Source organism: Trachypithecus francoisi, unplaced genomic scaffold (genome assembly GCF_009764315.1).
Source record: "Trachypithecus francoisi isolate TF-2019V2 unplaced genomic scaffold, Tfra_2.0 Lachesis_group6, whole genome shotgun sequence".
Lineage (NCBI taxonomy): Eukaryota > Metazoa > Chordata > Mammalia > Primates > Cercopithecidae > Trachypithecus > Trachypithecus francoisi.
Window position 1 is genome coordinate 93897221 of NW_022681471.1, and position 13053 is coordinate 93910273.

Sequence of the window (13053 nt, forward strand, 5' to 3'; positions counted from 1 at the left end):
TCCTGATGAACATCGATGCAAAAATTCTCAATAAAATACTGGCAAACCGGATCAGCAGCACATCAAAAAGCTTATCCACCATGATCAAGTGGGCTTCATCCCTGGGATGCAAGGCTGGTTCAACATTCGCAAATCAATAAACGTAATCCAGCATATAAACAGAACCAAAGACAAGAACCACATGATTATCTCAATAGATGCAGAAAAGGCTTTTGACAAAATTCAACAGCCCTTTATGCTAAAAACGCTCAATAAATTCGGTATTGATGGAACGTACCTCAAAATAATAAGAGCTATTTATGACAAACCCACAGCTAATATCATACTGAATGGGCAAAAACTGGAAAAATTCCCTTTGAAAACTGGCACAAGACAGGGATGCCCTCTCTCACCACTCCTATTCAACATAGTGTTGGAAGTTCTGGCTAGGGCAATCAGGCAAGAGAAAGAAATCAAGGGTATCCAGTTAGGAAAAGAAGAAGTCAAATTGTCCCTGTTTGCAGATGACATGATTGTATATTTAGAAAAACCCATGTCTCAGCCAAAATCTCCTTAAGCTGATAAGCAACTTCAGCAAAGTCTCAGGATACAAAATTAATGTGCAAAAATCACAAGCATTCTTATACACCAGTAACAGACAAGCAGAGAGCCAAATCAGGAATGAACTTCCATTCACAATTGCTTCAAAGAGAATAAAATACCTAGGAATCCAGCTTACAAGGGATGTAAAGGACCTCTTCAAGGAGAACTACAAACCACTGCTCAGTGAAATCAAAGAGGACACAAACAAATGGAAGAACATACCATGCTCATGGATAGGAAGAATCAATATCGTGAAAATGGCCATACTGCCCAAGGTGATTTATAGATTCAATGCCATCCCCATCAAGCTACCAATGAGTTTCTTCACAGAATTGGAAAAAACTGCTTTAAAGTTCATATGGAACCAAAAAAAAGCCCGCATTGCCAAGACAATCCTAAGTCAAAAGGACAAAGCTGGAGGCGTCACGCTACCTGACTTCAAACTATACTACAAGGCTACAGTAACCAAAACAGCATGGTACTGGTACCACAACAGAGAAATAGACCAGTGGAACAGAACAGAGTCCTCAGAAATAATACCACACATCTACAGCCATCTGATCTTTGACAAACCTGACAAAAACAAGAAATGGGGAAAGGATTCCCTATTAATAAATGGTGCTGGGAAAATTGGCTAGCCACAAGTAGAAAGCTGAAACTGGATCCTTTCCTTACCCCTTATACGAAAATTAATTCAAGATGGATTAGAGACTTAAATGTTAGACCTAATACCATAAAAACCCTAGAAGAAAATCTAGGTAGTACCATTCAGGACATAGGCATGGGCAAGGACTTCATGTCTAAAACACCAAAAGCAACGGCAGCAAAAGCAAAATTGACAAATGGGATCTCATTAAACTAAAGAGCTTTTGCACAGCAAAAGAAACTACCATCAGAGTGAACAGGCAACCTACAGAATGGGAGAAAATTTTTGCAACCTACTCATCTGACAAAGGGCTAATATCCAGAATCTACAAAGAACTCAAACAAATATACAAGAAAAAACAAACAACCCCATCAAAAAGTGGGGAAAGGATATGAACAGACATTTCTCAAAAGAAGACATCCATACAGCCAACAGACACATGAAAAATGCTCATCACTCGCCATCAGAGAAATGCAAATCAAAACCACAATGAGATACCATCTCACACCAGTTAGAATGGCAATCATTAAGAAGTCAGGAAACAATAGATGTTGGAGAGGATGTGGAGAAATAGGAACACTTTTACACTGTTGGTGGGATTGTAAACTAGTTCAACCATTATGGAAAACAGTATGGCGATTCCTCAAGGATCTAGAACTAGATGTACCATATGACCCAGCCATCCCACTACTGGGTATATACCCAAAGGATTATAAATTACTCTACTACAAAGACACATGCACACGTATGTTTATTGCGGCACTATTCACAATAGCAAAGACTTGGAATCAACCCAAATGTCCATCTGTGACAGACTGGATTAAGAAAATGTGGCACATATACACCATGGAATACTATGCAGCCATCAAAAAGGATGAGTTTGCGTCCTTTGTAGGGACATGGATGCAGCTGGAAACCATCATTCTTAGCAAACTATCACAAGAAGAGAAAACCAAACACCGCATGTTCTCACTCATAGGTGGGAACTGAACAATGAGATCACTTGGACTCGGGAAGGGGAACATCACACACTGGGGCCTATCATGGGGAGGGGGGAGGAGGGAGGGATTGCATTGGGGAGTTATACATGATATAAACGTTATGCACATGTACCCTAGAACTTAAAGTATAATAAAAAAAATAAAAAAATAAAAAAATAAAAAAATAAAAAAAAAAAAAAGAAAACGACTAAAATGGTAAAAAAAAAAAAAAAAAAAAAAAAGAAAAGAAAACAAAAATCTATATCTCTTTGCACGGAAAAATGAACAGAACGCCAAAGCAAGGCCAGATAGGCTCCAGTTCCAGAGGGAACAGTATGGTTGGGATGATTCCTGTGCGATAAAGGGGTGAAGCGAGGCTCAGTAACAAGGCCGGACCGGGGTGGAGCTTCCCTAGTTGTGAAAAGACCTGGCCTTGTGATCTTGCTCTGCCATTTGTCTTGTGATATTTTATTGCCTTTGAAGCTGTGATCCTGTGACCCAATCCCTATTGTACCCCTTTCCCCTTTTGAAATCCCTAATAAAACCTTGCTGGTTTTGCAGCTCAGAGGGCATCATGGAACCTGTGATGTCACCCTCAGAGGCCCAGCTGTTAAAAAAAAAAAAAAAAAAAAATGTGTGCAGTGAGTAACCAACACAAAATCGAGATGTAGCCGGGCGCGGTGGCTCAAGCCTGTAATCCCAGCACTTTGGGAGGCCGAGACGGGGGATCACGAGGTCAGGAGATCGAGACCATCCTGGCTAACACGGTGTGAAACCCCGTCTCTACTAAAATATACAAAAAAATTAGCCGGGCGAGATGGCGGGGCCTGTAGTCCCAGCTACTCGGGAGGCTGAGGCGAGAGAATGGCGTAAACCCGGAGGCGGAGCTTGCAGTGAGCTGAGATCCGGCCACTGCACTCCAGCCTGGGCGACAGAGCGAGACTCCGTCTCAAAAAAAAAAAAAAAAAAAAATCGAGATGTAGAATATTTTTACCACTTCAGAAAATTCCTTTCTCCCCCTTTCTGGTCAAATTCCCTACCTGGAGGCAATTACTATTCTGATTTCTGTCACCATAGATTGGTTTTGTCTGTTCTTAAATAAGAATTTTAAATCTTTTAGAAAAGTCAGTTTTAAAAAATATTAAAGAAGTATAGTTTTTTTCTTTTTTTAATTTTTTTTTTTTTTTTTTTTTTTTTTGATACAGAGTATTGCTCTGTTGCCCAGGCTGGAGTGAGTGCAGTGGCACAATCTCGGCTCACTGCAACCTCTGCCTCCCAGGTTCAAGGAATTCTCCTGCCTCAGCCTCCTGAGTAGCTGGGATTACTGGCGCCTGCCACCACACCTGGCTAAACGTTTTTGTATTTTTAGTAGGGACGACCAGGCTGGTGTCAAACTCCTGGCCTCAAATGATCCACCTACCTTACCTACCTTGGCCTCCCAAGGTGCTGAGATTACAGGTGGGAGTCACCCCGCCTGGCTAGAAGTATAATTGAGTGTATTAATGTTTAATATGAAAAACTTCCTCATACTTGTTTGTCTCTATTCTTAAGGTTAAAACTGGTTATAGATGCATATGTATCTATGTCATAGTTGAAATTAAAAAACAAAATCACAGAATAGTCTATAGAAAAATAGATCTTTTTTGTTTTCTTTTTTTTTGAGACAGGGTCATGTTCTGTCGCCCTGTCGCCTAGGCTGGAGCGCAGTGGTGTAAACATAGCTCACTGCAACCTTGACCTCCTGAGGTCAAGCAATTCTCCCATCTCAGCCTCCCGAGTAGTTGGGATTACAGGCGTGTGACACCATACCTGGCTAATGTTTTTTTTTTAAGAGTTGTGTTTTTGCCATGTTGCCCAGGCTGGTCTTGAACTCCTGAACTCAAGCAATCTTCCCGCTTTGGCCTCCCAAAATGCTGGGATTACAGGCATGAGCCACCGTACCTGGCCAAAAATATATCTTTATATATTTGTCACTTGATTGTGTGTATCTTAGAAGTGATTATGCAAACCCTGCAACTGTTACTGACATTTTCTCCATTTGCAGATTCTAGAACACGTAGAGCCCTTACGTCCCTACGAATCCCTCGACACCCTGAAACAGTTCCTCCAGTATCATGGCAAGATTTTGTGTTTCTTCTGCCTATGGGATGACTCAGTCTCGATGTTTGGAGACCGTAGAGAACTCATCCTGCATTACTTCTTGTGTGATGATACTATTGAAATCAAAGAATTGCTTCCGTACAACTCAGGCCGAGATGCTATAAAAATGTTCCTCCGGAGGAGTAAGCTGCCCAAGGTGAGCAGTGGACATAACCACTTTTTGAATTTGCTTGTGAGTCAAGAGACTAGAGTCACTGTTTGCAATGTTGTGTGTTATGACTATGTGATGATAATAACCATGCACTGGTGCAGGTATTTGGAAAACTTTCATTTTGTGCTCTCTATTAATATATATCTGTGAAAGTAATACAGAGAATATGATCAATTAGAGTTGGAACATTGAAGTTAAGGCAAGTAAAGGAAAAAAGTCAAATGTAAGAGAAAGCACCTATTCATCATTGAGTTCATATCTAGTTTTATGAAACTAAATGACTCCTTAGTAAAAGAATTGCTTGTGGCTTTGGACGGGGCACTGCAGACTACTGAGGAGAGCCCATGGTTTGGTCTGGTTGTGAATACAAACACACACTATACACGTGCACCTACATGTGCATGTACACATGCACTCACAAACATACACATGCAAGTTTACAAACCAAAGTGCCTTTTCTGAGTGTAGCAGCTGGTCACCAACTAGCCACTAGCTAGTGGCAGTGAGACTTTTGCATTTTATTTGATATTAAAAAGAGTTGTCAGATTGATTTCTATAAATATTTATGGCCATTTGAGAGCTCATGTAATTTGGGTGCAGCAGAAACTTCCCAGACCTGGATTAGGGTTGTGAGTCTGCCCCTTAATAGTTGTGCTACCTTGGGCAAATCACATAACCTCTTTGAGCTTATTTCCCCGTCTTTAAAATGTGGTAACATAGTAAAAAAAACAAAAAAAAAAAAACAAAAAACACCATCGAAGGACCTGTAAACACCTATAAGGACACTTAAAAACATAAAGGCTTTTTCAAAAGCTCTGTTATATTTTCTTTCTTATTTGGATAAAGTATCTTCTTAGTGCACATGAAAAGGTTACCATAACACTAATTTCCGAGGCAAATAACTGCTGGCCATTCAGTCCTCACGGGAGGTTTCTCCAGATTCTCTGACCCCACTGCCAGAAGCCCTACTGCGTGTGCTTGCAGGCAGGGGAGGCACAGTTTGTCCCAGAGTGAGCCCTGGATACGCATAGCAGGCAACCAGGAGGTGCCAGAAAAACCTGTTTTTAGAATGACTTTGAAAAATAGGCTAAATATAAAATAATAATGACATACCTGGCATTTACAGTGTGCCAACATCAGTTAATTCATTTTATTCATTCATTCAGCAAATATTCATTGAGTGCCACCTGTATGCCAGCCCTGGAGTTATAGTAAGAAAGGGAATGGATTAAATCCTACCACACCTTGTTTTGATTTTGTCTTCCAGAATTGCCCACCTAGAGTCTATCAACCAGGCCAGATAACAGATCGAGTGGTTCTCAATTTGTATGGTGACTTCATAAAGAACCAAGCGGATGGCTTCCTGATGGATAGATATAAGGGAAGAAACCTCACATTTTATTACCTGTTTCTAGTGTGACTTCTTTGGAACCTGAATAGTGGGGCGAGTTACATACTCTTCTCTTGTGAGATTGTGAATGAAATCGATGATTACATAAATATGCATTGTACTGCTGTTTATTAGTAATAAGCATGCTGAAATGTCTATATAAATATATGCATTGCATTGCAGTTTGTAAGTATAATACTACAGTACTAAAATAATACTTTAGAATATTAACATCAACTGGTTGCTTTTTTATTTGATTTTTAAAATTTAGTTATTAAAGATTAAAGTTTTATTTTAATTTCCTTTTTTCTCTGGGAAGGGGTTCCTGGTTCTTTGGAGGGTCCATGGTGCCAATTTGTCTTTATTAGCTAGGAGAAGTAGACCAAGAGTTTTACAAAGATAGTGACCTGTCCCTCGGAGTCACCATCAATGTGTGGGGAAGAAAAGTGCTCCTTTATGACTGTGATGAATTTACGAAGTCTTATTATAAGTCTAAATATGGAATTGGTAAGTGATACATATGTCAATTAAAATATTTTTAAAATTAAACTCTTTGTTCCCCAGTTAAGATTTTACTTTGGAGTTTCAAATGTTAGGCTCATAATAGCTACCACTTATTGTGCATTTGCTATCTTCCGGCCGTTCGTTGTCTTACATATATATTCCTAACAATTCTCTATGGGTAGGCTCATGATCCCCGTTTTAGAGGTGAAAAAAACCGAGGCTTAAAGGGGGCTCATTTGTCCAAGGTTATGCAGTGAGCAAAGAGTGAGCCAAGATTTGAACTTGTCTGCCTGATGCCAGGGACTTCCATTTTCCTTTATAGTCCTCTGCCCTACTCCAATATGGGGTAAATGTTTTGGCTGAGCAATCAAAATGGAAATCTGAATGCTTTTCTTTTCACTTAATTCTTCTTACCACAATGGGTATACCTAATTGAGTTATCGAGGGAATTCTCTTCTGCTAGTTTTGCTCTACCTTTCCTGGTGAGGCTCAGCCAGGTTTTAAGCTTCTCTCTTCTCAGACATTAACTCCATTCCAATAAGGTTAGTTCAGTTCAGAATGAAAATGAGCTATTGATTGAGCACCTTCTATGTGTAGGTCATTGTAGTAGACTTAGGAGATACAGAATTGCATAAGAGGTTTCTAGGCTGGAAGGGGAACTGAGACCTGCAGCGTGTGACACCATGTTACGAGTGTCTTGGAAGCTGGTGGAGGATGTGACGTGTAACCTAAAATATAAACCCTCATTTGTTAAACTCCCCTCTACCTGAGTCTCCAGGTACCTGCTGCTGCTAGAAATTGATGGGACTTGCTGACCTCCCAGTTTGGGACTAGAGTTGGGATAGGGGGTACTTAGTCCTGTACTTCTCTCTGAACCTTGGAGTATTCATATGAACACACTTCCCCAAGGGGTGAGATGGAAGCCAAGTGCAACCGCAGCTTCTTAAAAGACAAAGTGCTTTGTCTCTAGAATGAGATGAAGCCATGCTATGTGTCTTGTTGTCTGCATTGTGTAGTATTCCTGGCCTTCTGGGAGTCTTTATAGTGTGAGAGAAGGCACATCAGGCACACAAAGGGGTTAGAGTGAAAAAGGCTTTCAGTTTTACTCTTAGGTTCATTAGGGGAATTTGTTGCACTGCATCTGCATGCCAGATTAGTCAAAATGTATGGGCCCTACTGGGGCCAAATTGGTGACCTCTTTTTATTTTATTTTCTAAAATTAGTCCCCTTCAGTGGACACAGTTGGGCATATTTGCCTTGGGGACTGTGAACAAGAAGCAGCCAGGAATGTGTAGGTGGCAGCTGCTATGGAGAAGCTGCTGGTGGCCCTTAGACTATGGGAAAAGAATTTGGCCTTTAATAAATGTAGATGCCTGTTTGGAATCCATAAGTCTTTAGTATAGAATGAAAATTTAAATGTATATATCAAGATGAGTCACCAAAAGCCATAACTTACACCTGATGATTACCTTAATACAAAGGATGTGGTAAATGTTCCAAAGCATTGTATGATTCCTTAAACATAAAGTCCAACTTTTGGTTGATATTTGTCTGTCAGCTTGGTGAGAATATGAAAATTGCATTTGGAAAATGAATGTCCTAGTGGTGAGACTTAGTATGTTGTTAGGGTCTTAACGGCTTCTCTAGAAAATTTTTGGAGGCAGTGTGAATTCCCTGTTGTGCTCCAAATCGAGCCATCCTGGGTAAATGTATCAGCTTCAAATGTCCTATGGTCCATTTCAGTCGAGTCCTTGTGCTTAATTTCTTTCTGTTCACTTCTTTTGTTCACTCTGTGGACTAATTGTATTATGTAAAAAAAAAAGTACTCTGTGCCTTTAAAGCTAATATAACATGAGCATTATGCATTTAAACAGAAAATTATGCAAATGCAAAATTATGATGCATTTCATAGTCACACTGACTTTTTATATTTCTCATAACATATGTTAAAATATCCCATTTAACAGACACTATTATTACACAACATTCTTGAGTTACAACAGTGTACTTAATGTAAGTAAAGACTAGAAATTATATCTATGATGAGGTGGAGGGGAGAATGAATCAGTATTCTCTGATAATCTTTACATTTGTTTTTCCTGATTTTTTGGTAAGGTTAAATTAATATCCTTAATGTTACTTAGATACAGTTATTTCTGCCATTTTAATTTTATTTATAGTTCATCCGGTCCCAGCAATTTTTTAAACTGACCAAATTACATGTGTTACGTTTTGGTATCCTTAAAACCCAAACCAGAACAAAGTCCCATCAATCATTGTGGTTCTGTCAATAATCGTGGTCACATTTCCTCCCTTGTCAATAATTGCGTTCAGTAGAAAACCTGGGTGTCTCCACTGTGCAGGATGCGGGAAGGATCTGACAAGTACCAGCAACACAGCTAGGGGCCTCTCTAGCAGGAAGTCGGGGGAGACTTCTAATGCAGAATGCAGCCTTGGTGCTTTAGTACCTTCTCCTGTGTGATGACACCCCAGCATATTTTTGGGTGAGAAAAAATGGCAGACAAAGACAAGGAGTTGGCCACAGTCCCAAGAAAGGTACATGGATAACCTTTCTATTTATGTAGAAGTGGAGGGCTTGCTAGAATTCCAAGAGACATTTGAGCTCCTGTGTAAAACTCAATCTCTTAAGATGATTCCTTCATACTTTTAAGGATTCTAAGGAGAAGGCGATTCCATAGATTTCTTCTCTTTAATAGTGCAGTGTGACGCCCTCCATCAGGCAGTTTGGCCATCCTGCTGGCCCTGGCTTGCCTGCCGGGCTGTAGCATGTCACTCCCTCATTATTTTATGTGAATGAACACCGACCGGCAGATGGAGGTCTGTTGATCTTTCCTATAGCATGAAGGTTGAAAAAGGCTCTAGGGGTTCCAGCAGGTGTTTCTTTCACTAAAAGGACAGGGATCAAATGTAAACTGTTCATACGTAGGAATTTCTGCTTTAGGTTGTTATTTGTCTATCGGTGGACTTCCTTATTTTTTCTTAGTGGCTAGGACAATGAAACTAGTAACAAGACTGTTCATTCTCACTGCTTTTGAACACTTATTAGGCTATACTTAGATTGAACAAAAATCTTAAAGACCCTTAATTTTGTGGAGTCATTTCTGGCCATCTCTGAATTTTTAGGAACAGCAGAACATTTAAGATGAGTGTTTAATAATTATTTGAGTGAACTGGACACTTAAAATTGCATCAATAGGATAGAATTGGCTTCTGGTCTCATTACATGGTCCTGATGGACCTAACAATTTTGTTTCTTCTGCTTTCCATATAAAATGAAGATGGTTGAGATGGGAGGATTCTTAAAGATTTTGTAGCTCTAACATGATGTGAATCACGAATTTAGGTTTCATTGAAATCATTTGACGTGGGTATTGAATACAAGTACAAGTGGATTTACCTTGAAGCTAATGAATAATAATCTTTAGAGGTCTTCCTTTCCAGGGGTCCCAATCCAAGGCCCTGGCCTAATTTTGTCTTAGTAATTTGACATTCTTCGTCTAGAAGAGCTTCGCCCAAATTATTTAAGCTTCCAGCCTCCCAAAACCTGTATTCATCTCTAGGCTACTAGAACATAAGCGATGAACTATGAGGTAATTGAAGGCTTTTCCCAGTAGTCTTTCCCACTGAGATGGTGAATAGAAATCACCACGAAGAAGCATTAAGACTTCTTTGTAATATGTATCATCTCTTTGCCAATTTGTTGGAATCTCGTCAACCATGGATGGGCATTCGAGATATATATATATATATATATATATGTTTTGACAAGTCACTGGAATTAGAGAAATCAGATAATTAAAAGACATATCTGTCTCAGGATCTAGCAGAATGCCACCTTAAGACATTGGGGAAGATGCTTTGTACAAAAATGTATACTTTTTCATTTATTCAGTGAATATTTTTGAACACCTAAAACATGCGGGATGCTGGGATGATGGAAAACCAAAGTGAGGAAACTTGTCATTCAGCTGTGAGTTCAGAGCTTTGTGAATGTATGCAAATTACCCAGAGAAATGGAATTTAAAGTTGGATCTTGAGCCAGAGTTTCCAAAAAGATGTATGTGGTGGTATAAAAGTCAGGCATGATGGAGTGGAAAAGTTCTCAGCTTTTATACACTAGATGGCACTGTGGGTGCAGAGGAAAGCTCTAAATTGGTTCTTTTGTTACTTAAATCTGTTGCAAAAATTATATGGTTGAGAAAACAACAGTGTGTTATAAGCCCTGTAATTCTGGGGGGAAGTGTAGAATGCAGTCCTAATTACTTTGAAATTCAATATGTGTCCTCTTTTGGTTAGACTGCTTAGATTGGTACGTAGAGTTGTATGTATATGTCTCCTGTTGTAAGAAACTGCTCAGGCCCAGATTTTTTAGTAATCACATAGAGCTCTCCTGCCATGGTTATGATGCTCTTCCTGAAATGAAAGACCAAACAGTGGTACGTTAGATGTAATGGTTAGCAATGATAGAGTCTACCGCAATTCTGCCCAATTCCAAGATTTGAACTCTCCTCTTTATTTCCAAGACTTTTCTTAATCACCACAAAAATAATAATAGTTGAAGCTCACAAGTCACTTCTATACAGGCAGACTGACTCCCCCCTTTCACTGAGTCACCTTTATAAACATGTCTGCTGTAAGCAGTCTCTGTTAGGATGTAACAATACTCTTTTGGGGATTGTGTTTGGGGAAATTTCACACAAAGGCTGCTAGGAAGTCTAAGGAAATATGAAAGCTGAAAATGTTTTCAACAAGAGTTAGAAATGGCCTCAAGCTCTTAGCCTTTTGATCATCAGTTAAAAAACAAAACAAAAACAAAAAACCACCGTAATATTAAGAGTTAGGTTGTCTTGGATGAAAAATTGATCTCCATTTTCTCTTCTAGAGGTGTGCACTAAAATTTGTACTCTTCCTCTATGAGAACTTTGACAGTGGAAAAGGAAATATTTGCTTATGTAGAACTCCTTTCATTCATGATTGAAAACACCTATGTCATACTGAAGCTTGGAGAAGAAGTAGAAAATAGATTCTGTGGGAGTTTGTTTTGTTTTGTTTTAGGAAAGATCTGGCATCTTTTTTGCCATTTATGTTGGGGACAAACACAGTGACTTGGATAGATCAGGTCAATATGTTCCTTGCTCTGGAGAGCACGGTTGCTTCTGAGATTGTACAACCTCGCAAATGAGTACCTGAAAGCTCCTAGGCTATTACAAATATGTTACCAGCTCTCTCTCCACCTCTCTTTCCTCACAGATGATAAGTATATAAATAAAATCAACAGTATTTACCGCATAGCACTCCCTTGGAGAGAGTAGGCAGTTGGCTATTTTAAAAGTTTTTCTCTTTCTGTTTTGTTTGTTCACTTCATTTCATTTGAGTGCAATTGTAGTCTTTTCTTGGGCTTAACAAAAGCTACCTGGGGCTGTGGCTGGTGAGAGGAAAGTTTTATTTTGGTGTTTGTTTTTGAACTTCATAGGGAAATACTATGACCTGGAGTTGATTTGGAGGCAATGGAGGGTACTCAAATAGAGGGTGCAGTAGGAGGAGATGGTGGATGGGGAAGGATAAAGGTGAATAGTGAGGAATAAGTCCTGTTTGGAAAAGAATTTTATTAGTGAGTGTTGACTGAGATAGGAGAGAGCTAAATTGCAGGTTAAAATATGGAATGAGTGGCATAAAGTTTCAAGTATGAATTTTCATATTATTGGAAAAATCAGAGGAGAACAAAAAATATTCAGAAATGGGAATGTGATGACAAAATATAAACGTTTACTTATTTGACATAGATTCTTTTTTTTTTCTTTTAACTTTTGAACCGATGGTGATTATTGAGTTCCATGGTTTTTGTAAACATGATTGAAACGTACTCTCACAGGATTTTGCTGTGTTTTGTTTGAAAGAGTTTAAAATAGTCTACAAAGATCTCCATGTTGATCTTGAAAACATAACAAACCTTTCAAAACAGCCATAATCAGGGCAAAAAAATATTGATGTTTTGTTTGCCTTTGTTTTGTTCTAGAGAACTTTACCTCAGTTTCATGCAAGCCTCCTTCTCCTCCTCCAAAAATAGAAAGGAAATTTCCACCTTACAACGGTTTTGGTTCTGAAGAGGATTCTCTCCGTACCTGCATAGGCCTCAAGCCCACACCTCATCGGAGGAACTTCAAGAAGTTTATGGAAAAAGACAGGTGCTTGAGGGAACCATGATTTTAGTCTGATCTTTCCCAAATGTGTTTGGGGTTTATAACATAGTTCTCATGACAAAACAGATGTCACGCAGCTCATCTAATTGCAAGTCCGGGGAGACATTATTATAGGCTTTTAATGAGGTTGATTAACATGCACGTATTAACAGGTTCTTACTTGAGTGCTTATTTTAATAAGTATCATCTGGAGGCCCCTAAAGTAATATTATCTCCAATCTATGTTGCCTTTCCTTATCTATCTATATGTCTGTCTCCCGAAGATGGGAAAGATGTAGAGTAGGAGTTAGCAAGCTCTTTCTTAAAGGGTCAGATAGGAAATATTTTTGGCTTTGTGGGCCATACGGTGTCTGTCACAACCACTCAGATCTGCTTTTGTAGCGTGAAAGCAACCACAGACAGAATGTAAATGGTTGTGT

The 13053-nt window shown here is 39.2% G+C and overlaps 1 protein-coding gene across 1 annotated transcript in view; it reads left to right on the forward strand.

The window, feature by feature from the left end:
* The window catches only part of EFHC2 (EF-hand domain containing 2), a 209759-nt gene that overhangs the window by 96928 nt on the left and 99778 nt on the right, over nt 1–13053 (forward strand). Inside the window, 4 exon segments of the mRNA XM_033201359.1 lie at nt 4253–4504; nt 5787–5900; nt 6278–6416; nt 12451–12619. Coding sequence (XP_033057250.1) covers nt 4253–4504; nt 5787–5900; nt 6278–6416; nt 12451–12619 — 674 coding nt within the window.